Here is a 23,912-nt window from a genome sequence, read left to right on the forward strand (position 1 = left end):
AGAAATAACCATACAAAAATCATCCATAACCCTAAAAGTCCACACACAATATGTGAATAAAAGCTTTGAAAGTCAGTGATTCATTGTATGTAAATGATAGAAGTTAGAGCTTTTATTTCAGTTTACCAGTATAACTTGTACAGTGATTCAGAGAATATATTAAATATTATATTAGGATCTTCTTTATTCTTATACATCTTTAAGATTATCTTTTTAACCCATTCCTCTTATTTTGTTTTAGTCTATCACAGAAAACACATAGAAAATACTTTTGCCTACTGAAATGTGTTAAAATATATTTAGGTTGATGCCTTTGAACTAAATGTGGCAAAGTTCATCATGTTTTTTCTTTGAGGCTTTAAAAAAGTAAACAATTTTTGAATTATGTTTCGGTTTTCAAGATATCTAGTTCTTCATTTGATGCTCTAACTTCAGATGTGTTTTTTGGAATTTCATTAATAGAATATATGGTCTACTCTCTCATTATAGTCTACTATAGTAGGCATAGTGAAATCATTACTCTTAAGCATCATGGCATTATAAATTGATATGAGCCATTTGGAAAACAATTAAGGAATAGCCATTAACACACTCTTTAATGTAGCTCCCATGTCCAGAAGTCTGTTCTAAGGAAGTTATTTAAAATATGAAAAAATTTAAAGGATGATATTCAGCATAGTAATAGAAGATCAAAAGCAACCAAAATTACCAGTTGAAAATGAACAGTTGTATATGTTATGATTCACTCAATTGGAATTGTCCCTTAACCATTATAGTAGTTATGGTAGCAGTATAGAAAAATGTGTATTATATGTAGTCTGATTATAATATAAATATGAAAATGATTATTATAGATGATGAGATTTTTTCCCCAAGTTTTCTCTAACATATTGTGTGTCTCTTAAAATGTAAGACAATGTATTTAAACATCTTAGTAAATTGGAACAGCCAATATAGTTCTCTTCATAAAATTTAATTTTGCTTTTGGATATAATAAGAAATACAATAAGCTCATTTTAGCAGGGTATTGTTATTTCAATATTTTATATTACTGTATTAGCCGTGACATCCACTCTTATCACTTGTATGTTAGGACATGGGAACTACAGGTATCGGGCTCTTCATGAAAAGTGTATTTTTCTAGCTATTTCTGATTAGGCTTATATTAGTCTCTTAATTCAGACAAGTGCCAGAAAAACCATATAAGAATTCTAGTTTGAAAAAATATTTTTTTTCGGATACACTATAACCAGGCTAGTAAGTATAGAGAAAGCTAATGTGATTTTTAACTGATAGATTATTTGAACTTGTCTTCATGACAGTATGTTGTGACAGCTTTGAATTTATGATGCCTGTATAGTTCCTGCCTTAACAAAGTATTATAAACTGGGTGGCTTAAACAACAGAAAATTCTTGTTCTCACAGTTCTAGAAGATAAAAGTCCAAAATCAAGATGGCGTTGTTGGTTCCCAGCCCTACGAAAGCTGCAGTTGTAAGGCCCCAGCAGTCTATGTTTTCATAAATTCTCCAGGTGATACTGAAGCAGTGATCTAGCATCTCAAGGTTACCAGATCAAAAACTGAAAGTCTGGTTCTTAACTTCTGATTCAATTTGTTTTTGGATTTGTTAATTCATTTTCTTTGGTGGCATGTAGAGAAAAAGACCCAATTTAATAAGAATATAAAACCAGCTTTATGCTTTGAAGCTTATAACCTGAAAAATGTAAATTTGGAAATAATATTATCTTTGTATTTTATAAGTGGTAAATTGATGTCCAGATTTTTCATTGATTATTCTACAAAATGTCTCCATCTCACATATGGATTTCTAACTTGTTTGTTTTATATTTTTCCTTAATAGAATGAAAAGTTAATTCTAGAGCATCAAGAAAAAGCCAACAGACTTCAAAGGCGTCTAAGTCAGGCTGAAGAGAGAGCTGCTTCAGCTTCCCAGCAGGTAGGGAGCATCCTCATTATCCCAAGATAATAAACAGTCTGAGTACTTTAAAGCTAAAAAGTTTCTTAGAAATTCTGAGAACTAGTAGTTTTGTTTTTACTTGATTTATATATTTAAAATTAGTCCCTTTAATATTTGAGATTGAAAAAGTAAACTTTAGGAACAAAAACAGACATCAGTATCCTTCAGTTGACACCTACCTCTAGAACTGCACTGTCCACTAAGGTAGCCCCTAGACACATCCAGCTATTTAAATTTAAATTAAATTAAATTAAATTAAATTTAAAATTGAGATCCTCAGTCACACTAGCCAGATTTCAAGTGCTCAATAGCCATATGTAGGCCGGGTATGGTAGCTCACGCCTGTAATCCTAGCACTCTGGGAGGCCAAGGCAGGAGAATCACTTGCGGTCAGGAGTTTGAGACCAGCCTGAGCAAGAGTGAGACCCCGTCTCCACTAAAAACAGAAAAATTAGCCAGTGGTGGTGGTGGTGGTGGTGGTGTGCGCCTGTAATCCCAGCTACTCAGGAAGTGGAGGCAGGAGAATCTCTTGAGCCCAGGACTTTGAGGTTACTGTGATCTAGGCTGACACCACAGCACTCTAGCCCAAGTGACAGAGCAAGACTCTGTCTCAAAAAAAAAAAAAAAAAAAAAAAAAATAGCCATAGTAGCTATGACTATTGTATTGGACAGTGTATATATGGAACATTGGATAACACTGCTCTAGAATTATATTCTGTCTAAAACTAGGCAGAAGGCCAGGTGTGGTGGCTCACACCTATAACCCCAGCTACTCCGGAAGCTAAGCCAGGAGGATCACTTCAAGAGTTTGAAGCTGCAGTGAGCTGTGATTGAGCCACTGCACTCCAGCCTAGGCAATAGAGTGAGACTCTGCCTTTATGAATAAATGAATTAATGAAGGAGGAAGGGAAAGAAAGAGAGAGAAAGAAAGAAAAGGAAAAAAGAAAGAAAGTCCCTGACAAGTTCAAAAGCAGATAACATTGCTTTGAATGTAATATTTCAAATTGCTCACCTTTGCTTTTATTTTAGTTTTAGGTAGAAAAAAATTATTTGTCTTACAGATTAACTTTATTTAATGTACATTTTTATATGACCAAGTAAACCAAGTAAATCTAAAATACAATGTAAAAGTTGTCCAATGGAAAATAGAATAGAAAATGCAGGCCATCAATGAAATACTAAGGAGTGATTTCTCATAATGTATACATATTATATAAATGAAATGGGCTATTTGTTCTAAAGTAGGAGCAGTAGTCCCTCCCATTAGGAACAAAATGAGACCAGTCCAGTGATTAGAAAGATCGGCTAGAAACAAATGGATGTACAGATAGATAGATAAGGCAGGCAGATGACAAAAACAAATCAAGTTACTACATTATTAACTACAGTTGGTTACGAATGTACTACTTTAAGTTAATATTATTCTTAACTACTACAGCATTTTATACATAGTAAAGCAGCTGAATTGAGTTTATATTCATCATATTTATAGATTTTTTTAAATCTACTTCTAGTATGAGCACAGCATGATGCAGAAAATTCAATAATAATTTGTCTTTCTATTTCTCTCCGTCTTGAAAGTAATTATATCCTTGTCAAATAATTTTAATTTCTTCTGAAGTTATTAATTAATGCATTAAATAATTATTCAAGAATTCATTCACTTAGATTATAGGGTAACAGGAGTAAAGGTGCACTGGGCAGTATCTTGAGAGTATGTGTTTTGGTGTCAGTCAAATCACCAGGTGCCATTCAGTCATCATGTGACTTTGGGCAATTTTAACTTTTCTAAGCCTCAGTTTCCTCATGTTTAATGTAGAATAATAATACCTCCCTCATACAGTTATTGAAGGATAAAAAGAATTAACACATTTGGCATAGTGGTAAGTAGATATTTAGATGGATATATAAGAAATTAAATTTCTATATCTTAATCCTTAAAGCTTCACAATTATCTTTTTTAAGGGATATGGTAAAGAAATACCTACTTAAAGTAAACTACCTTGATTTTATAGTTAAAAGGGTACAATTATGGAAACGTAGTTATACAATCCAGTTGGCATCTAGTTTAGTTCCTCCCCACCCCGAGAGAATTAAACCTAAAGAGCCCAACACTGATGTTTCTTCTGTTATTGAAACTCTCCAATGACAAAAATTCCACCACTTTTGGGGAGCCTTTTTTTTTTAATGTTTTGTCAATAACCACTTCACAAAACTGTAACAAATTTTTCCTTATGCTTTTCTCCTTCTATTCTGTTCTTATTTGAAGATGGAAAGTAATCATTCAGCATTCTTCCCTCACAGAAAAAGGAATTTCTTCTCTGGAGTTAATATTTTTTTCTATTTTAAATGAGTCCAAGTGATAAACTTTCTTTACAAGACATATTCTCAATTTTTTTCATCTTTATCTTTGTTCCCTTCTCTGAATCTTTTCTGCTTTCCCCATTTTTCTATAAAAACTGGAAACTCCTATTAGAAATAATATCCTACTAAGGCATTAACAAAATGAAAGGAATTTAAGAATTATTATTGTCTCTAACACATCATACCATAGTGCAGCCCAGCATCATGTCACTGGTTCTATACAAGACGTGTATTGTGCTGATTCAGTCATGCTCTAAATGTGCTGCTCTGATTAACTTTGTCTATACGTTATTCATCCAGTCTAAGTGTATCACTCTAGTCTAAACTGTTGAATGCCACACTGTGTTCTTTTGACAGTTTGACAGTTTTTTAAATCAGTGTGGAAAAGCCTTTCTATTCAAGAACACAAAACCCAGAAGGTATTTAAAAATTTAATAAATGTGACAACATACAGTTTCAAATTTCTTCATCAGAAAAAGTCATAAAGTCAATGACAAACAGAGAAAAATATTTGTAACACATATGACAAAAGACTAATACCCTAAACATATATAAAGGGTGCTTAAGTAGAAAATAAATAAATAAAACACTATGAACACTACATTTGTCCAGTAGACAAGTGGATAAAGAACATTTATAGGAAAGGAAAGACAGATGGCTTTTAAACATTTTTTTAAATGTTCATCGTCACCCTCACCCACAATACAAAAGCAAATTTAAACTTATAATGAAATATTTTTCACTTATCAGATCATGAAGTTTGGTAATACATTGTGCTAGGACTTTTGCACATCATTGACATAAGTGCATGTTGGTACAGTCTCTTTGAGGCACAATTTGACAGTATCTGTCAAAAATTATAAATGTACATAAAAGTCTTTGCCAGGAAGCAAGCATGTGAAAATACTACTTGCAGCATTGTCTCTAATTGTAAAAGGTTAAAAGCCATCCAGATACCCACCAATACCAGATCGGTTAAATTATGGACTATCCGTTCAGGGGAATAGTTTACAGCTGTTACGAGGAATAAAGTAAATCTAAGATAGAGCTATTTCTAAGATAAATCATTTAGGAGGAAGAAGAAAACAAAATAAAAAATGTGAATAGTACTTTATCATTTTTAAATAAAAAAGGAATGAAGAAACATATACATATATTCTCATTTAGAATATTTCTAGACATATACTTTAAAACTGGAAATAGTGGCTGCTTCTGGAGAGAGGGCTATGGAATGAAAGACAGCAATGGGAAGAAGGCTTCCTTTTATGCTGTATATTGTGTTAGATCTTTTTTACCATGTGTATGTGTTGTCAATTCCAATTAATATTTAGTGTATATGTTGTCAATTCCAATTAATATTTAAAGATTATTTTTCTATTAGACTTTTCTTAACTATAGTACAGCATCATCTTTTTATTACTGGCCCTGCATTGTGCTGGCTCACAGTTTGTGTTTTAGATACTTTTCTGATTAACTTTTATCTAGATGTTTTTTACCCATCTATGAAATATGTTTTAGAATTCTAAGTATATCACTCTGAGCTATGGAATGTCATATTTGACCTGCATTTCTCTAATGGAATAGACATTTTAAAGTCTCAAGAGTAAAGTAGAAATGAATATAAAGATATACAAGACCCCTTCCAATAAGATTATTTTCAATAATTGTAGGTTGCTATGCATTATACTTTGTATTAATCTAAGATTTTCCACAGAAAAAGTAACTACTTACTGATTGTTTATTTTAATTGCAGCTCAGTGTGATTACAATGCAGAGAAGAAAAGCAGCCTCCATGATGAATCTGGAAAATATTTAAAAATATTCATAGTTCACTCACAGACCTTTAGAGTTGGGAAAGCAGTTGGACTAGAAGTGTATTGAAATGATAAAACCTGCATAGAATGGTTAAGGCTTGTGTCATTTTGCATAAGCATTTTCCATTCTGTTTTGAGGGTTATTGGAGAACAAAACAGTGACAGCTTCCTGTATGTAATGAAAATATAATCCTCTATTGAGCTTCCCTGGAGAATAAAGCCATCTGAGAAGAACTCAATGCCTTCATCTACGTGTCTTTTTTTAATTCCTCTTTTTTCTCCCTTGGAAGAACATAATAATTTTCAAACTATGCTAATTTTTTTTCATAAAAAAGAGTTTTAAAGAAAATTCTAGAATTTAATATTTCAAGTTCTGAGATTCGAGAATTTTACATCAATTGTTACTCCTAATTCATTTTAAAAGTTTCTAAGTATTCATTTATGAACTCATGAATGCAATAAATTATGCACTTTCTAAAATGATGCTGTCATGTATTTTAATGTATAATTGTAGTGATTCATTTTTAACTTACATGGTTTTCAGTATTTATAGAACTTGATATGTAAGAATTTGAGAGGATTTTTAAAATATATTACTCAAAGGAGTACTAAAACAGAGATCTTGGATTCTGAGAATGCATGGATTTGAACTATTATAGTCCTATTGATCTTAATAGATCCATGTGGTTACTCTCTGCTCCTGGTTTGAACTTGGTGTACCCTGTTTTCTGGTGATTAGAGCAGATAGGTTTGATCTGGATAACCAGTTAGGAGACTGTTGCAGTTGTCCAGAGAAAAGATAATGAATTTGAGTTAAAGGCAACATGAAAACATTTGTGTGTAGATATTCAACCATAAATAGGAAGGTTAGGACTGGTGCTAAGAAATTGGGATAGTCATAGGAGTCTTTGGCATGGAGCTGAGAACTGAAGCCATGGAAGTATAGGAACTTGCCTTGAGGCCTTATGTAATATGGCCAACTACCTCTTCAGTCTCTTCCTGTACCATTCTCTCCCTCTATTTCTTATGCTGTAACCTTGAGGGCCACCTTTTACATCCATCAATATGTCATCCTCCCTCCCAACACAAGGTATCTTCAAATACTCTTCCATTTATACATTCTTCAGATCTCTGCTCAAACATCACTTTATCAAAGGAGGCTTCCCTGAGAGTTAGGTTAGGTCCCCTTGTTATATTGCTTTTAATAGTGTGCTATAATTTTCCTTCATAGCACTTATCAAAATTTGTAATTAACTCTTTTGAATTTTTTTCTTAATGGTATCTCCTCCCCAACAGACTGCAAGCTCACTTAGAACAGGATCATGTCTGCTCTCACTCATGATTAGGTCCTTAACACCCAATATAGTTCCTGGCGTGTAGAAGGTATTCAATAACTGTTCATTCAAAAACTGAGTGTTTAAGGACATGACCTTGGGGAATGTCTTTATTTGCTGAATGAGCTCAGGAACAGAAGTCATTATAGGAGATAGAATAGGAGCAATGAGAAGGATATAGCAAAGAGAATCCAGTATGATAAAACATCCAAGGAAGGGGCAAATGGTTGTTAGTGTCAAATGCAATGACCATTTCTTAAAGAATTTTTTATTTGGTTCTTTAAAAGTAAATTCCCTCCCATCCCATTCACAGAATAATTCCCACATGGTAAGAGTTAAGTTCATACGCATGTTTATAGAATATAAAAATTATTTTTAAAACTTTTAGAGACGGTGTTAGAATTCTGACAAAAATATGAGACTGTAGAAGAAAGCACTTCAGAAACTAACATCCTAGACAAGTAGAATATAAGTATTATCTTTTTTCAAAAGGAAAATCTAACCTTCCAGACTCATTTCTTCAAGATAAAATCTCTGAACATAGACACTGTCTTTAAACTTTAGCCACAGGCAACTACTCTTTACATTCTAATACTAATAACCCCTCTTTCTAGTTGGATCTCCTTCTTGACTACTTAGATATTCTCCAAGAGAAGAATAGGCTACTAGAATGCAGATAATATGCCTTTCTGGCCTCTGTTGAATTTGAACAGAATTAAGGTATATTTAGCAACAGAACTAAACATTATGGTTATTTTTCTTTAAAAAAAATTTTTATTAGTTAATAATTTCTAATGTGCAAATGTAGTGGAGTTTTTAACATTTCTCAATATTGGTCAGTCTTGTCTTCATTTACAGACAGTATCATTTATTCTGTGAACTGTATTTTAGGAGACCAGAGAAATGAGAGGAAGAAAATTATATAAATTTGAAGTTAAGTACAATACAACTAGTTCATTTTATTTATTCATGTTTCTTTATTGTGTCTCCCTGAAGAAGAAAGGAGATATGATTACCTCCTTTTCCCTTTGTATAAAGATATGCAAATTGGGGCAGGCAACAATCTTCTAATTTCTCCTCTGGTGTGAGAACTACACCCTAAATATGGGAGAACATGAGCAAGAATTCAGTCATTTGTTTAGTCAACAAATATTGAATATTTCATAGCTACACAGTCTTGCCAAATCTACTCTCAGACAAATCAACAAAGAGTGAAAAAACACTCTAAACATTTTACTATAAATTCTGTTCTTTAACCATAATGTTTTATCATTTTTTCCAAAATAAATCTGTAATGAGCTTTTTTGTAAAAATTTATATAAAAAATAATTAAATTTATGTAGTTTACCTAAAAATGTATATACACATATAGACATGTACATAAAGACAGAAACTGCCAAACCCTAGGTTACACGTAAAATCTGTCTCTTACCATCCTTTAAAACATAAAAATGTATAGCTTTTGTGATAATATTAATGCTCTTAGTATTTATATACAGTAGAAAAATAAACATTTATGCTTAGATGACAAAAGTCATAGGATAGAAAGCCATCTTCAAAGTAATTTTGACAACACTAGCACCCTCTAGCCCAAGAATTCACCACAAAACATTCACATGTCCCACATTCCCATAGGCACTCCCAATGTGTCCACTATAACCCCGTTTTTGTCTCTTTCACTGAGAAAGTATATTGGACTGTAAACAAATGAGACGAGCATAAGAGATAACTTTGTTTTGTTTTTGAGACAGGGTCTCACTCTGTCACACCAGGCTGTAGTGCAGGAGTGCAGTGGTGCAATCATAGCTCATTGCAGCCTCAAACTCCTATTCTGGAGCGATCCTCCTCCCTCAGCCTCCCAGGATTACAGGTGTGAGCCACTGCGCCTGGCCCATAAAAGATAACTTTGAATCTGATCTAGTTTATTTCTTTTTAAATACACATTCTTCAAGTACAGCTCTTGTTCCTAGTAATGAATTACTTTTGATATCGTGCACAGCTATTGAAATTCCCCAGTGCAGCTCACTTTCCCTTGTGATGGCCCAATCCTCTTTCCAACAGCTTTGACCGTTAGAAAGCTCTTCATTACATTGTACTGAAATGTGCCTTCCTGCCTTAGTCTACCTTGTGCAACAGAGTAAATCTAAACCATCTTCCACATGGCAGTTCTTCAGCCTTTTGAGAATAATCGTCCTGTGTTGAGTAAACATCTACATTTTCTCAGAGAACTTGGCTGTGAATTTTTGTGTCAACCAGACACTGGAATCTGAATGCACTCCGATTTGCATATGTCCTTCTTCACTAATTCAGTCAATAAAAACTGATGGAACACCTGTGCTACTCCAGGTATGCTTAGGATAGATCAGCCTCATTCCCAAATAAAACATTATATTCAAAATTCGTATTTCTCTTGTTCTAGACCATGACTGAGAGGGGCCGAGACAGGGTAAGTGATACTTGCCTGACTGTGAAGGAGACAACCTATTAGATCTCTGGGGGATAGATATGGCTTTAAACTATGAGCCGATTCCCTATCCCCCAACCCAAGAAGATTCTGACATATTCTCTTAGGAAAGCCTGCTTTGAGCATCACTAAAGTTAGTGATTCATGTAAATGTATTATACATATGTAATATTTCTCAGTGTTGAGGATGAGAAAAAAATTAGAATTACTGTTCTATTCTGGAGTCTACATTTCCATTAATGCAGCTTAAAATTGTGTTAGCTTTTTCTTGGGGGGAAGTTAAATCACACTGTTGGATTGAGCATATTTTTTACTAAAATCCTAAGTCTTTTTCAAAAGTTTTGTTTCTAAGCCAAATCTTTGCCCCAGAAGTGGGACTGGTCATTTATCCCTGTTAAATCTCATTACATTATTATAATGACCTGCTGAGGTCATTTTAACTCCTAATTCTATCATCTAGTTTGTTAGCTCTAAGGATAGGGGCCTTTCCAGTTGCATTTTGTTTTACTGTTTTATTTCTTGTACCCCAGACAATTTTTGATTCACAGTGAATGCCATCTACAGATTTGATAAGCTTGCCACACATATTTTCATGTGTGTCATTGAAACAGTGAGGAAAACCAGACAGATCTGAATACAGTCTCTTAGAGCAGAGGAACCACCAACTCTCTTAATGGGAGATTAAGAATCAGCAGGGCGCAGTGACTCACACCTGTAATCCTAGCATTCTGGGAGGCCGAGGCCAGATGATTGCTTGAGGTCAGGAGCTAAAGACTAGTATCTACTAAAAAAATAGAAAAATTAGCCAGGCATGGTGACATGCACTTGTAATTCCAACTACTTGGGAGGCTGAGGCAGGTGGATAGCTTGAGTCCAGGAGTTTGAGGTTGCTGTGAGCTAGGCTGACACCATGTCACTCTAGCCCAGGTGACAGAGCAAGACTCTGTCTCAAAAAATAATAATACTCATCAGATATGGTCATTCAAATTGTTTTTCATTTGTCCCATATTGCTGCTTATACACTATCATAAGAACGTCAAGAAAGACCCAGCCATCTGCCTAGCAAAAGTTCACGGATGCCATGCTAATCATATTTCCCAGCTCTAATATAGCAATCCTATCCAAGAAGAAAATTAAGCCTTCTTAGTAAATCCATGTAACATCCTAGTAATCACTGCATGTTTCTTTTATGTTTATTAAAGCCCTTCAATTCCTTTGATAAGGAATCATGGAAATTTTCATTCAGTGTTTTCAGTCTATGGCAGCAGAGTCTTTTTTTCAAAGAATAAAAAAGCCATCAAAGCATAATATAATGTATTAAAAAAAACCTGTTAACATTTAGATCTGTGAAGATTAAAAATGAGACTAGCATCTCCTTTCATATAAACTACTCTAAGGGATAAAAGAAAACGAGGGAAGTTATAATCACACTTCTACAAATAAACCAAAAGAATCCATTGGAGAATCTTTTCTCTGGATCTGCGATAAATGTGCTGATCTGTATTAATAACGTCTATTTATTGAACATCTATCATGTGCTTGGCATTGTACTAACATTTTGCATTTATTATATAATCCAACAACCCTTCTAAGGATATGAGGTATAGTAAAAGGAGAAATCATTTGCCTGAGATCGCATAGCTGGCAAGTACTGCTGGGTTTCAAACTAGGAATTCCTTATATGATGCAAAATTGCATCTTTAGAGTTTGCAAAATGTGTAATTTTGACATGTCTCCCATTTGCTGACAGTGATTTAGCAGAAGCCTTTATAAGTTCTCCGAGTGCCCTGGGATGTAACTCATCTGGGTCAGGAGATGAGCTCACCATAAAAAGCTAGATGCTCTTGTACAAGTTCTTCACACATCCTAGACTTCAACTGACTTTTACCAGTGTCTATGCTACCTTTTTAAGTTCAAGGATCAAAATTCTTGATGGATGCAGAACTCTGTTCTACTTCTACTTTTTCATTTGCCAACCTTAAAGCAAGTCTGAGCTATGAGCGTTTTTTGTTTGTTTTGTTTTTTCCTTCTTTTTCCCTTTTTGACTCTGACAATAACTCAAAAAGCCCTTCTGGTTGTCAGATTATGTATATAATATATATATAGGAAGCATCCTAGAAAAACCATCTTCATATCTAGTAGGATTTGGTAATTTTCCAAAACCTAGGGAAAAAAATGGCCATAGCTTAAAATATATGTCAAGTAACTTTAGTGGAAAATATGGAGCTAAGCAAAGGAAGTTACAATAATTAGTTGACTACCTCCTTTGAAGGTTTCCAGATTTCTGTAATGAATGATGACAATTTCACCAATTTTAATCTACAAAAAAAACCATAAATATATGTTTAATTTTGTTCATTAATTATAAAGTGGCTAATATATTTTATGATTTCTTTTGTCAAAATAAGCATGGTATTTTAAACATGGTTTTTGAAAGGTATTTATTCAAGCCAAGATTATTGGCTTTATTTTATAGGAATTCGTTGAACTAAAAGTTCACGTGTATAGTCTTCGGTATAGTCAAAAACACACGTATTACTTTACATCAACTATTTTTTGTATTCTGAGAGGCAGGAAAGTGTAGAGGGCTCACTCCCAGATGGGCTGGGCTTGACTCCCAGCCTTATCACCTATTACTGACCTTCAGCAAATTACTTAACTTCTCTCTACCTCAGCTTCCTCATCTGCAAATTCCAGATAATAGTGCCTACTTCACGTTATAAGGATTAATTAATATAAAATACAGACCAGTGCCTGCCACTTGATAAGCCCTTTGTAATTATCAGCAAAAGTCAGGAGGTTCCCTTAAAGGCTATGTGTAATGGCAACATCAGTTTTTATTTCAGAAGATATCACTATGGAGATAGCCTTGGCAAGGTTGCAGCCAGATGGGGTAAGGAGGAATTAATGTCAACAAGACTCGAGTCGAGGAAACCAGGTAAGAGGCAGCTGCAGTAATCCAGGCAAGAAATGAAGAGGCCTGAATTATATGGCAAGTGGTAGTGGGATCAGGAGAAGTGAAAAATATTGGGGCAATATTAGGTATAATACACAGACCCAGACCTTGATCACTATTTGGTTGTGAGAGTTGAAGAAAGGACTCCTGGTTTTCAGGCTGGGATAGCATTCTCTAAAATAGGACAGAAAAAGAATGAGTTTCAAAATCTCAAGTGCCTGTATACATCCAAGAGAAAATGCCCAATAAGCAGTCTATTAGAACTCAGGAAAGGCTGGATTCAGAGATACCAAACTGAATGGCATAGAGAACAGTTCAAGTCAAAGAAGTAAGTAACATATTAGATTTGCTTTTATCCTTTTTCAATGACCAGGCAATCAGAGCTCTTCTACTTTACCTCAGACTAGAAAACATCATCTAATATAGTTCTGAGCATTAAAGAGAAATCATACTAAAGATTTCAACCTTGAAGTTAATTGCAAAGTTTGTTGCAGATGGCTAATGTTTCAAAGGTAGAAACCGTTTTCTAAGTGATTTGAATGAAAACATGAACATAAGTCCCTGGTGCCACATTTCCCATCACAGATTGCAGAAGTGCCAATGATAGGCCCTTCCTTTGGCTCCTGGGGATTTAATTTCCTAAGGGAACTATTATGGCTATTCAACTTGAAGACCTTGTAGGAAGAATCACAGTTATTTCTCTCTGGGGTCTTACTCAGAGCAAGCAATATGGAAGTAAATAGTCACTGAGGAGAAACAAGGAGAAATAAACAAGCTTTTAGCAAAATGTATGAACAATTCATGTTAAAAAAACTGGTCAGATTTTTTACAGAAATTATAAATTAGACCAAGACAGCTACCCTGTTGTGCTCCGTAATCATTAAGAGAATGTGTAATCCACACCAGTTTTACTGTTCCCAACATGAAGAGAAAGAAAGGTACATTTCAGTATATGCTAATTTCTGCATGTAGTGTTTGTATAAAAGACTATTTCAGACCAGAACTCAAAACTGGAAATTAGAACTAGGGTATAGGCCCAGTTCTGCCAATGCCCAATGTTGTGATCTGAGACAAGTCGTCTTTGTAGACAGCAGATAATCTCTCTTCTTTGCCCTAGTATTCCAGAGTTCTGTGATCAAAAGAAAGCATTTAATGAAACTGCTCTTTGAGAAATTATTTTTTAAAGTGCCTTTTAAATGCAACCTTCTCGCCATTCAGGAATAACATTTTTTGCTTCAGAAGGTTGGTCAGTTAATGTTGCAAATATCAGTGCTGTTCCTAGTAACAAAATAGCCTACCATTTGCTAAATGCCTAACACATGCTCTGTATGAGATGCTCTTATAAATTTGCTTTAAACATACAACATCCTCAGCAAGATACTAAGAGATGATCCTCTTTTTACAGATGGGAAAACTGAGGCTCATAAAAGTAAAGTGAGTTGGCCTAGTAGCTGGTAAACTATAGTTCAGCCTTTAAACACAGGTCTCTCTGATGCTAACGTCTACATTGCTTCAACAATGAAATGTTTTCAGATCCAAAGTTGTATTCTGGAAAGAACCCCAGGTAGGGAAACTAAAATCAAACCATTATCACTTTTCAGTCTATGAGAGCTGAGCCAGAAGCAGCCCCGGGAATATGTGCTCCTCCCAATCTTGTCATGTTCTCTATAGTTCTCATTCCTGATCTAAACTGTGAGACTGTAAGATTCAGGACTAAGTCATACACATCTTTAAATATCAAGCAAAAGCAGATTTCAAAAGACACTTAAAATGTACTGCAAAATGTACAGCATTTATTCACATACAGACAAAAAGGCACAATTCTACTAAATAGTTAACAAAAAAATACAGCTGTCCTCAACTAGTTTTATAAATACTTTCAAAAAGGGGGTAGAAATAAATACAGGATTGGGCCATGTAATATAAAATAGTCATCTCTACATATACTTTAATTTCTGATTTTTAACTCTTCATGCACCTTTTTTTTCAATTTTAGCTGAATGGACACCAAGCTAGGCACATAGTGAAAAATCCTCTGTACAAGGTTACAAATGTAATGACAAGTTTGTCCATTTCAAAATAATTAAGATTTATACACAACACATAAAACCCTTCATTTAGATTTTGTGTTTATAACCTAACAAATGACATTCCAGGCAACTTTACAAAAGTTTAACTAGCCTACGTTTTGACATAATACATTGATCATAATCAAAGATATTTCTTGGTCAGGATGCACAAGGAAAGATAAAGCTTAAAAAAAAAAAAAAAAAGCAAATGATTCCATACTAATAGAATGCAAGTGGGTAGATTGGGCTGGTTGCTGCTTATGGCCACCTCATACAGAGTTCCCAGCATGACATGAAACTAACTTACAAAGCTATCATTATACTGTCAGAGAAACCGTGCTCTATACCATTTGCATTTTGAAGCAGGAATAAAAAGTGTGGGCTTTTTATTTTTTTGTGTGTTTTGTTTTTGTGTAGGTTTTTTATTTTTTTTGTTGTTTTTGTTTTGTTTTGTTTTTTGGTTCAGCATAACTTGGAACATTTGAAAGCTTTTCAACCTAAATGTGGGGAAAAAATAGGTAAGGCATTATTTTTGCACAAAACTAGCATTCCTAATAGTGCAAATGAATCTGATACCTCTTAAAATGGTGAGAGGTCATACACTTACTAGATTAATTTAGATTTTCTTTCTATGGCTTGACAAATTACCCCTCTATAAATTCTACTCTCACCCAGAGCTGTTGCTGTTAGTCAAAAGATAACTGTAGAGTCCAACCTTCTCCTGTATCCAGCAAAAGGCTTTTGCTCATACGCAAAAAAAAAAAAAAAAAATCTAATTTTTAAATTATGCTACAAGTGAATGTACAACTTGGATTCATAAAAACCTTCTATTATCTGTAGCAACAAGCTGATCTGGACAGCAGTCTTTCAAAATGAGCCCAATAGCTCAAAAATAGTCAATCTAAAAACCTGGGTCATTCTTTCCCCTCCCCTGAATTAGCTACTAAAATGTACTTGAAAAGTTAAGACTTGGTTTGAAAATGTCATACATACAATGGGGATGCATCAGATCTACTATTTGATCATCTGATAAAACTTGCATAGCAAGATGGAATTCAATAAGCCTTTTTTTGTTGTTGACAATCATCTGGAAGACTTGAAAGTTAACTACAGAACTCAAAGTATTATTTATTTATTAAGGATCATAATGTCCCTGCCACATGGAAACAGATGTGTAAATCAATCAAGAATCTGAATACTGATACTAACAAACTAAAGAATAATTTGGGGGAAGTTGGGCTTGTTCCAAATGCCCATAATTCTAAATCTCATTGCTATTTAAACTTTCCTTCTCTTAAGTTTGATTCACAACCACATTGAATTCCAAAGAAAATTAACAAGACCTTAACACTATCCACTGTCTTAATACATACGCACTACAGTGAGTGCAAAAACAGAACATTGTACTCAAATTTAATGCTAAATTTATTATTGCTGATAACTTACTAGTTATTGCCATTTGCAATTAGACAGTCCAAGTTACGAATGAGAGTTTAGAACTCTGACTCCAGAAAACCTATTCAAGGGTACACTTCAATCCTTTTCCTGTATAACCTTGGTCAATAGTAAGAGCTTAACACAATTTATTGCCTCTCTATTGTTTTTAAAATATAACCTATTTTGCTTTTTTTTCCCTTTTTTCTTTTTCCTTTTTTTTTCTTGTTTCTTTTTTTTTTTTTTTCTTTTTTCCTTGTTCTTAAGGAATCCGCTCATGTTGGAAGCCCGGATTCCCCGACATATGCACTAGTGGTTGGCTCTGGGAAGTATGAGTCACCAGAGTCTGGAAGTTCATCGCTTGAACTTGAATAGCCATTGTACTGTTGGAAGCCAGATGGCCAGGTACTGGCAATGGCCAGGGACATTCCAAGCTGGCCCAAGAGCCAGTGGTTAGGGAAGAGGAAGGTCAAGAGGACTGGTCAAATTTGTACCTCAACTGCCCTTTCTTAGATAGAACTTTCCTAAAGGCTTCATTCTTCCCCAGTCCTATATCCACAACCCACTCACAGGCTTCAGGCAGCAGGACCTTGCTACACCCACCCTACGTCTCCACGCTGCAGCAGCTCTACCCTGTCCCCTCAGCTCTTCCAGTAGTGACCTTTTCTAAAATGCTCTCTTCCCCTACTGCTGTATTTACACATGAATTCCCTAGTGTTACTGAAGCTTCGGAGCTGCTGCCTGTATACTATAATGCAACAAAAACAGCCTTGTGGGCCAAAATAGAAATATGATTTCAAGATCTACCATAGACCTGGAAAATAAGCTTTACGGGCTATAAATTGTATTGAGGGTTTCTCAAGAACCATATCTGATTCCGTATATTCAGGTAACCATGAGTTTGTGCTTTGGGAAGAATACAGAAGGCAGTAAAAACTCATGAGGCTTATTTAAGCCTTGCCCTCTTTAAAACTTATTTAATTCACTCTTATTTTAGTGTTTAGTTCAGGTTCTCGTCTTAGAAGTCTCTTACGGTTACAGTCTACTCTTTTGTTTCCTCAAGTTGCAGATAACACAAACTTTTCACAACAATGATTTATAAATGACTCTGGAAAAGAAATTCACTCTGAATTGCAAGTAAAAGTGTTTGTGTAGTTCAGGAGTAATGGGTTTCTGCATGTCCCCCACATCAGAGCTCTCCTCTAGCACAGCCAGTGACGGGCCCACAGGGCTGCTCACGCCACCTCTGTGTCATCAAGAGGCCAAGATGCTTCTCCTGATGATGTCTGTCCTCCTGCTGATAGTGCTGCTGGCATGTATACACTTTTTTTCTGATGCTTCACTCTCCGAGTCACTCATTTCCACGTCAGGGACATACCCGTCATTCTCATTGTCAGATTTTAACTTGCTTTTTGCCCTTTCCTTGGCTGGAACTCGGCCTAGGCCCAAATATGGGTAGTCTGAGTGCTGGTGGCAGGCCCCTTCATGGGCCTCTCCCTGCTGCTGCCGTTCCCCCTTCTTTGGAATCCGGAATCCTCCCCAGTTTTTCACCGGGCTGGCAGGTGTTGTAGGCACTTTGACTGCAGTCTGATTATAGTTTACTTTGATTAGGGAGCCATTGCACTTGGGCACTAACTCCTTCCTTGTGCCAGGGGCTGACTGTCCCACTCCGGGGGAGGTGGCAGCTCTTGTGTTGTCCAGATGCCTCTGGGACATGTCTGTAGACCTGAGAGGCTTGTGACTCTGTTTAAAAGGTTTGTCCTTTAAGTCTCCTTTAATGAGATCACAATGAAAACGATTGTCTCTTCTTTTCCCATGGTCTGGCATCACCACACCGTTTTTCTGTTGTGCTGATATGAGACGTGCTTCTGCAAAGGTCTTTTCCAAACTCAGAAAGCTCTCTGGGACCACCATCCCCTCCCTTCTGCCACACAGGTCTGGCTGCTTTAGCAGGGCTTTGCCTTCACTCCCACAGCTGTTCTGCAATGGGTCTCGCTTATGGGGCTTTTTCAGTGAATGAACCAAGGAAGTGCCCATTTGTTTCCTGAAGAACGCAGAATGCCACTTCAAGTCCTCTATCTTGGGAGCATCAGGGCCCACAGAAGGACTGTTAAACAAAAGCATGTTTTCCAGTGAGGAGGAGGAGCAGGAAGAAGAAGGCACACCTATGAACAGAAAACCGCAAATAAGAAAAATTACAGCAGAAGCAAATTGAAAAGAATAAAATTCTAGACCCTTAGTGTGGCCCAATTTATGCAAACGTTCCACCCAACAGTACAATAAACACCTACTTTGTGGAAATTTGGTTTTTATAGTAAAGATATGATCTGCCTTGAGAATCTGCATTCAATCTGCATACTCAATATGCTATGTTTTCTAAAACAGCTAAAAGTGCACATAATCTTTCATAAAACAGTATCTTTTCGAGGAATACATTTATTTCCCTTCAAACAAAATAATGGATCTGATTTTCAAAGGGGAATGTATGCAGAATCTGTCAGGCGGTTGACGGCTGCCTCTTCCCCCTCTACCCGGTTCTACAGCAGCCGCTGCACCAGGTATCACCGCTGCCCGGTCCCCTGCCGCCCATGTGAGATGGAGCCCCCAGAGGGCAGGGACTGGGGCTTCTAAGTTTCTTTTTCCGAAGTGTCTATAACCTTGCAGGACTATTTTAAGGACAAATACATGTAAATATGTGAAGTGAATAAAGGAAAGTGTTTAAAATCATTCTTGACACATAGTAATCAAAAAAAGTTCACTATTATTATTACATAGAAATCTATTTGTAGGATTCAACTGAAATGTCATCCAATTTGAGGATAAGTTAAATTGGTGTTTTTCAAACTTTTTGTGCAAATTATGGTAAGACTAAATTTCACAGCATAGTAAAAGTTCAGATTTTATGAAATAATATTAACTCTCATCACTCTGACATTTTTTTATTATATATTGTTTTTAAAGCTGGTCATGACCCACTGAATTCATCTCACAACCCACTAATGAACTGTAACCCCCAGTGTGAAAAACACTGGGTGAATTCATAACACATCAGAAGGACCAACCATATTTCTGCAAAAGGCTCAAAAGCATCTACAAAGAGCAGTCCCCATGTTTTCCATCTCCCATAAGGTATGAACCAAGAAACAAGATTCCGTCCCCAGAGCATGGGAGAGGAGCCCATCTGAAAACTTAGTGCCTATCAGACGTGGACACTGCAAGCAAAGGAAACACAACTAGCTAGCAACTTTCAACACAGACCTGTCATGACCAGGGAGGGATTTTTATAATCTGCTAGTTTGGAAGTACCTAACTTTTCAATCATTAGAATCAACCTTCATGCCACACTTAATATATTTCCTTTACTGGATCACCTACCATGGGAAAACAGGTAAGGAGGGACTGACATGTTCTGAACTCTGATTTCTATCTACTTGACTTGGAATCTGTGTCTCTGAAGAGCCCCCACCTCATGACCTTCCATATGCTTGTGTTTCTATGGAGGACACTCACATTCAGCAGAATGACTCTGCCCGCTCTCAGAATCACACACAGTTTAAACCACAGACCCTAATGACATATATAAATCATGGCCATCTGCTTTGTTTCACTTGGAATCACCTATCTTACAAGGCAGGAGACTGACTTGAGGCATGACAACTGATAAGTTTAGAACTGGAAAAAGAAAAAGCATCCTAAAGATTTTCAACTGCATTCCCTGTAGCACCCCACAGGAAGATTAATGTTGTTTTCAACTAATCATACCTAGTAATGGTTCTTAGAAGGAAGAGAGGATTTGTTTTCCTTTTCTGGAATAGTAGTAACACTTCTGAATGCATATCTACATTACAGCTGTGTTAACACAAAACACCTCCCAACCTTGTTAAGAATCTCATTCATTCACCCAAGCAAAAACCGCAGCCGAGAAATGCAAAAAGCTGCCTATAATATGCATGATAAATGATGGCAGTGAAATCAGATGAAAATGCTCTTTGCAGCTTATTTTTATAGGTAATCACTCATTATAAAAGGACTTAACACGAGTCATAGAAAGCCCTCCAATGGCACAACTCCACAGGTACAATTTGCATTAACGATCCCAGGCAACATCAGCTCGGCATCTGCTGGCCAGAGGCTGGGTGATCTGCACCAGGCAGCCTTCCATGGGGATTATTTATACAAGGGCACAAAGATGTGTGATAAAATATACCCCGATTATTTGTATTAATGTAGGAATAATCAAGAGATGGAAGTTCACTTTAAAACAAAGAATCTGAATCAAACTACTTTTACATATGATACCCTAACTAGAAAATTTTATTTTAAAAGTATTACAACTAAACTCTAAGCTCCAGCCAATGACATATACTTGATACATCTGGAAAATGTTTAATCTTATATTTCATGTTGGTAAGAAAATATCTAGAATAATGTTAGTAAGTTAATGCCATTCAAACTATGTAACACATCATTAAAATCTCCCTCAGCCTTTTTGTATTTGTTCATCTGACCAAGTTCCTGTAGTCACATATGTCTGGCTGGTTATAGACAAACCAGAATTTGGATTCCACAAAACAGGTTATCTAACAATTTCTTTGTTGTTTCTATGTTTCATAATAATCTAGATACAGTGACAAAAAGCCACAATCACAGAAAAGTGAGAGTGAACTGACTATCACTCTACAACGCAAACCCCAAGAATGTTGCTGCTGTCACTTCAAAGGGCAGTGGAAGGTGAGAGAGATACTCACTGCAGTGAAGTCCTGTCCAAGACCCACCCGGTTCCATGAGTTCCGTGATTCTGCCTGATCCACGCTCAGCAGATCTTCCTCTCTGAAATCCCTATACTACGTACTCTCTGGGGCTTACGATCACAGGATGTTGGTGCTAAAAGGGACTTTGGAGGTCATGATTCTAGACCTAACCTCTTTTTACAGATCAAATGAATCCCAGAAAGGTTAAACAACTTGCCCAACTTTGCCCTCGATCTCCAAGTAACTGATGTGTTTGTTCTCCAGTGTGGAGGAAGGATGTATTTCAGAATTGCCTCTATGCCTAGCCCACAGTAATGCAAAATAGAAGGCACTTAATAAAACACTTGGTGCTCAATCTCATAAATATTAAAAATCCCATCTGCACCAAAAAAAAAAGCCCACTGTGAACATTATCTAAAAATGGACAAGGGTCTTAAGTACACAGTCTTAAGATGTATTTACCAGATGTTACAGGTAGATCCAAAGGCTAAATAATCTGTGTAGGTATCCCCATGATATATTTACCAAGTGCTCTGTAATATATAAGTCACTGTTTCACTTGAGTCTCACAATTCCAAAAGATACCTTGAAACATCATCCCCATTTTACGTGAGAAGACACTGGGGGACTCAGAATTAAGACTTGCTTGTATTTGCCCAGTAAGTAGAGGATACAGGATTCAACTCATGACTTTGAGGCCAAATCCATAGCGTTCCCCTAAATCATGTTTCAAATCACTAAAGATTTTCTTTAAATATGAAAGTCTGTGCTTCTTAAATTCTTCCATGGGATAAAGAAAATGAAAGAAATTAATTTTTTTTCCCTTAACAGTGTTAAGGCTTACAAACCCCTGCCCTGTATTTTGACCTACCAGGGCTTAAGGCATACCTGAAACTCTTTCTTGCTCCAAGAGCTTAGTGTAAAGATTGAATATCTGTTCCTGGACTTTGCACACAGATCGTTTAATCTTTTCCCTGCGGGTCACCATGTAAGTGAGGTTCCGAACCTAGAATGTAGAGAATAAAGATTCTAAGTAAGCAATACATTATGACAGTTCTTTGGTGCTTCTTTATTTTCTTTACCTGACAGAAATTGGTCCTACTAGGGCCTTGAAAGACATGTGAAAACAAAATGTACTTTAAACAATTATCCAATCTCTAATCTTTTGGGCAGATAGCAAGTATTCCACAAATACTCCCCAGTGTAGTCAACAGCAACACAGAAAAAATGGGTTAGATCTCAAGAGGAACATCTACAGAACTTGTGCAAAAGTCCTGCCTCCTCCACCTAGCCATCCCAGCAAAGAGAAGGCCACTGGTGCCCAAGCCAAGACTTGCTCCCTTCTGTCAGAGGACTTTGCTTACCACCCATCAGTATTTTCTTCCCAATAATTCTATTGCCAGTGGCTTTAGAGCAGTTCAGAAGCCACTGTGCTGCACCTTATCAAGCATCTTCGGAAGGTTGAACTGGGTAAACACTGGGTCAAGGGCCATCAGAGAGGAGCCCTGCAGAGGGCCCACTAGAAGACCAAATGGTCACCGAGAACCCAAGTAAACTTCTATGTCAACTGGATACTGAATTTTGAACTGCCTGAGCGAGCAGGCAGCTTACGTGTTCCTATGAAGTGTCTAATACCTAGGACACTGCCTTTCCGGCTTCACCAATGATTTGCTAGGTCAACATCTCCCAGCCAGCTCTCTGCATCACTACTTGAAAAACTGATATTGCCCTCTTCCTGATGCATTTGCAACTGAAAAGACCCAAGTGCTGAGAGCTCCACTTGCTATCTGCTTCGGATCACAAGTACATGTGCAGTAACCCATACTGAGTAATCTACACTTGGATGTGTTCCCCACTTTTAAACCTGCCTGTCGCCTCTCAATACAGAAACAAAATTTAAAGAATTAGTCACTATACCCCCTTAATCCTTTGGTTCTCAAATCTTTTATTGGTAAACCTGACTAGATTACACAGGCTTGAAAACACAGATATACAATTAAACCTTTCAGGAAGATGTGGACAAGACCACCTAAATAATCTCAGTGGCAGGAGCGGGAAGTGACCACGTCTTCCTCTCAGCTCCTACAGTCAAGGCCCTGCCTACGCTCTCCTTAAACTCATGTCTTCCTAAGAGCAATCCCTTCCCAGCCACCTTACTTTATTATTTTTTTTTCATAAACTCAACCAAGTGCTATCTCACCTTACTTGTAATGGAAAGAGTTCAAAGGTCTTTTCTGGGACAATGAGGACAGCAACCAGACTTTTCTGGGACAATGAGGACAGCAACTAGAGTCAATAAGCCGTGTCAGGACACAAAATTTTGTATTCTGGCTTAAGTACAGGCACTTCCCCTAAGGTCTGCAGTCCTTTCTGAAGCCTAACAACTTCAGCTGTGTGCAAGGCTCTCATTTGCAAGAGGACAGGAGGCTTTATTGAGAGAAACAGAACAAGGGCTGACTGGCTTTTGAATTGCATCATGGCATAATCTCCGGGCCTGAAGCAGGAAAATGATCCTAACCAACTGAGGGTCTCCCTTTTTTTCTACATCAATCCCCTATATTATTAATACTTCTTGTTTTAAAAGAAATATATTTTAAAATTAAAGAATTGAGAAGAAAAGCACTCTCCCTGTCTCAGCATAAATATGTTATTGTCACTCAGCCTGGGTGAGGCAGTCCCTTCTCTGACGGTTGTACACCTACCCCCAAGCCAGGAAGTGGGTGTCCTTTAGAGAAATCCTGACCCACGT

The 23,912-nt window shown here is 36.4% G+C and overlaps 2 protein-coding genes across 5 annotated transcripts in view; one reads left to right on the forward strand and one right to left on the reverse strand.

Annotated features, from left to right (window-relative positions):
- The window catches only part of SCLT1 (sodium channel and clathrin linker 1), a 119,032-nt gene extending 112,397 nt beyond the window's left edge, over positions 1–6,635 (forward strand). The window contains exons 20-21 of the mRNA XM_012791114.3: positions 1,861–1,956; positions 6,095–6,635. Coding sequence (XP_012646568.1) covers positions 1,861–1,956; positions 6,095–6,157 — 159 coding nt within the window. The 3' untranslated portion in view covers positions 6,158–6,635. The remainder of the gene's footprint in view (positions 1–1,860; positions 1,957–6,094) is intronic.
- Positions 6,636–14,661: 8,026 nt separating this feature from the next.
- Positions 14,662–23,912, reverse strand: part of JADE1 (jade family PHD finger 1) — a 60,310-nt gene continuing 51,059 nt past the window's right edge. For all 4 annotated transcript variants that reach the window (XM_012791104.3, XM_012791106.2, XM_012791105.2 and 1 more), the window contains 2 exons: positions 22,052–22,169; positions 14,662–18,577 (listed from right to left, as the gene is read on the reverse strand). In XM_012791104.3, the coding sequence (XP_012646558.1) occupies positions 17,667–18,577; positions 22,052–22,169 (1,029 nt within the window). In that variant the 3' untranslated portion in view covers positions 14,662–17,666. The remainder of the gene's footprint in view (positions 18,578–22,051; positions 22,170–23,912) is intronic.

The sequence above is a fragment of the Microcebus murinus genome, chromosome 15 (assembly GCF_040939455.1).
Source record: "Microcebus murinus isolate Inina chromosome 15, M.murinus_Inina_mat1.0, whole genome shotgun sequence".
NCBI lineage: Eukaryota > Metazoa > Chordata > Mammalia > Primates > Cheirogaleidae > Microcebus > Microcebus murinus.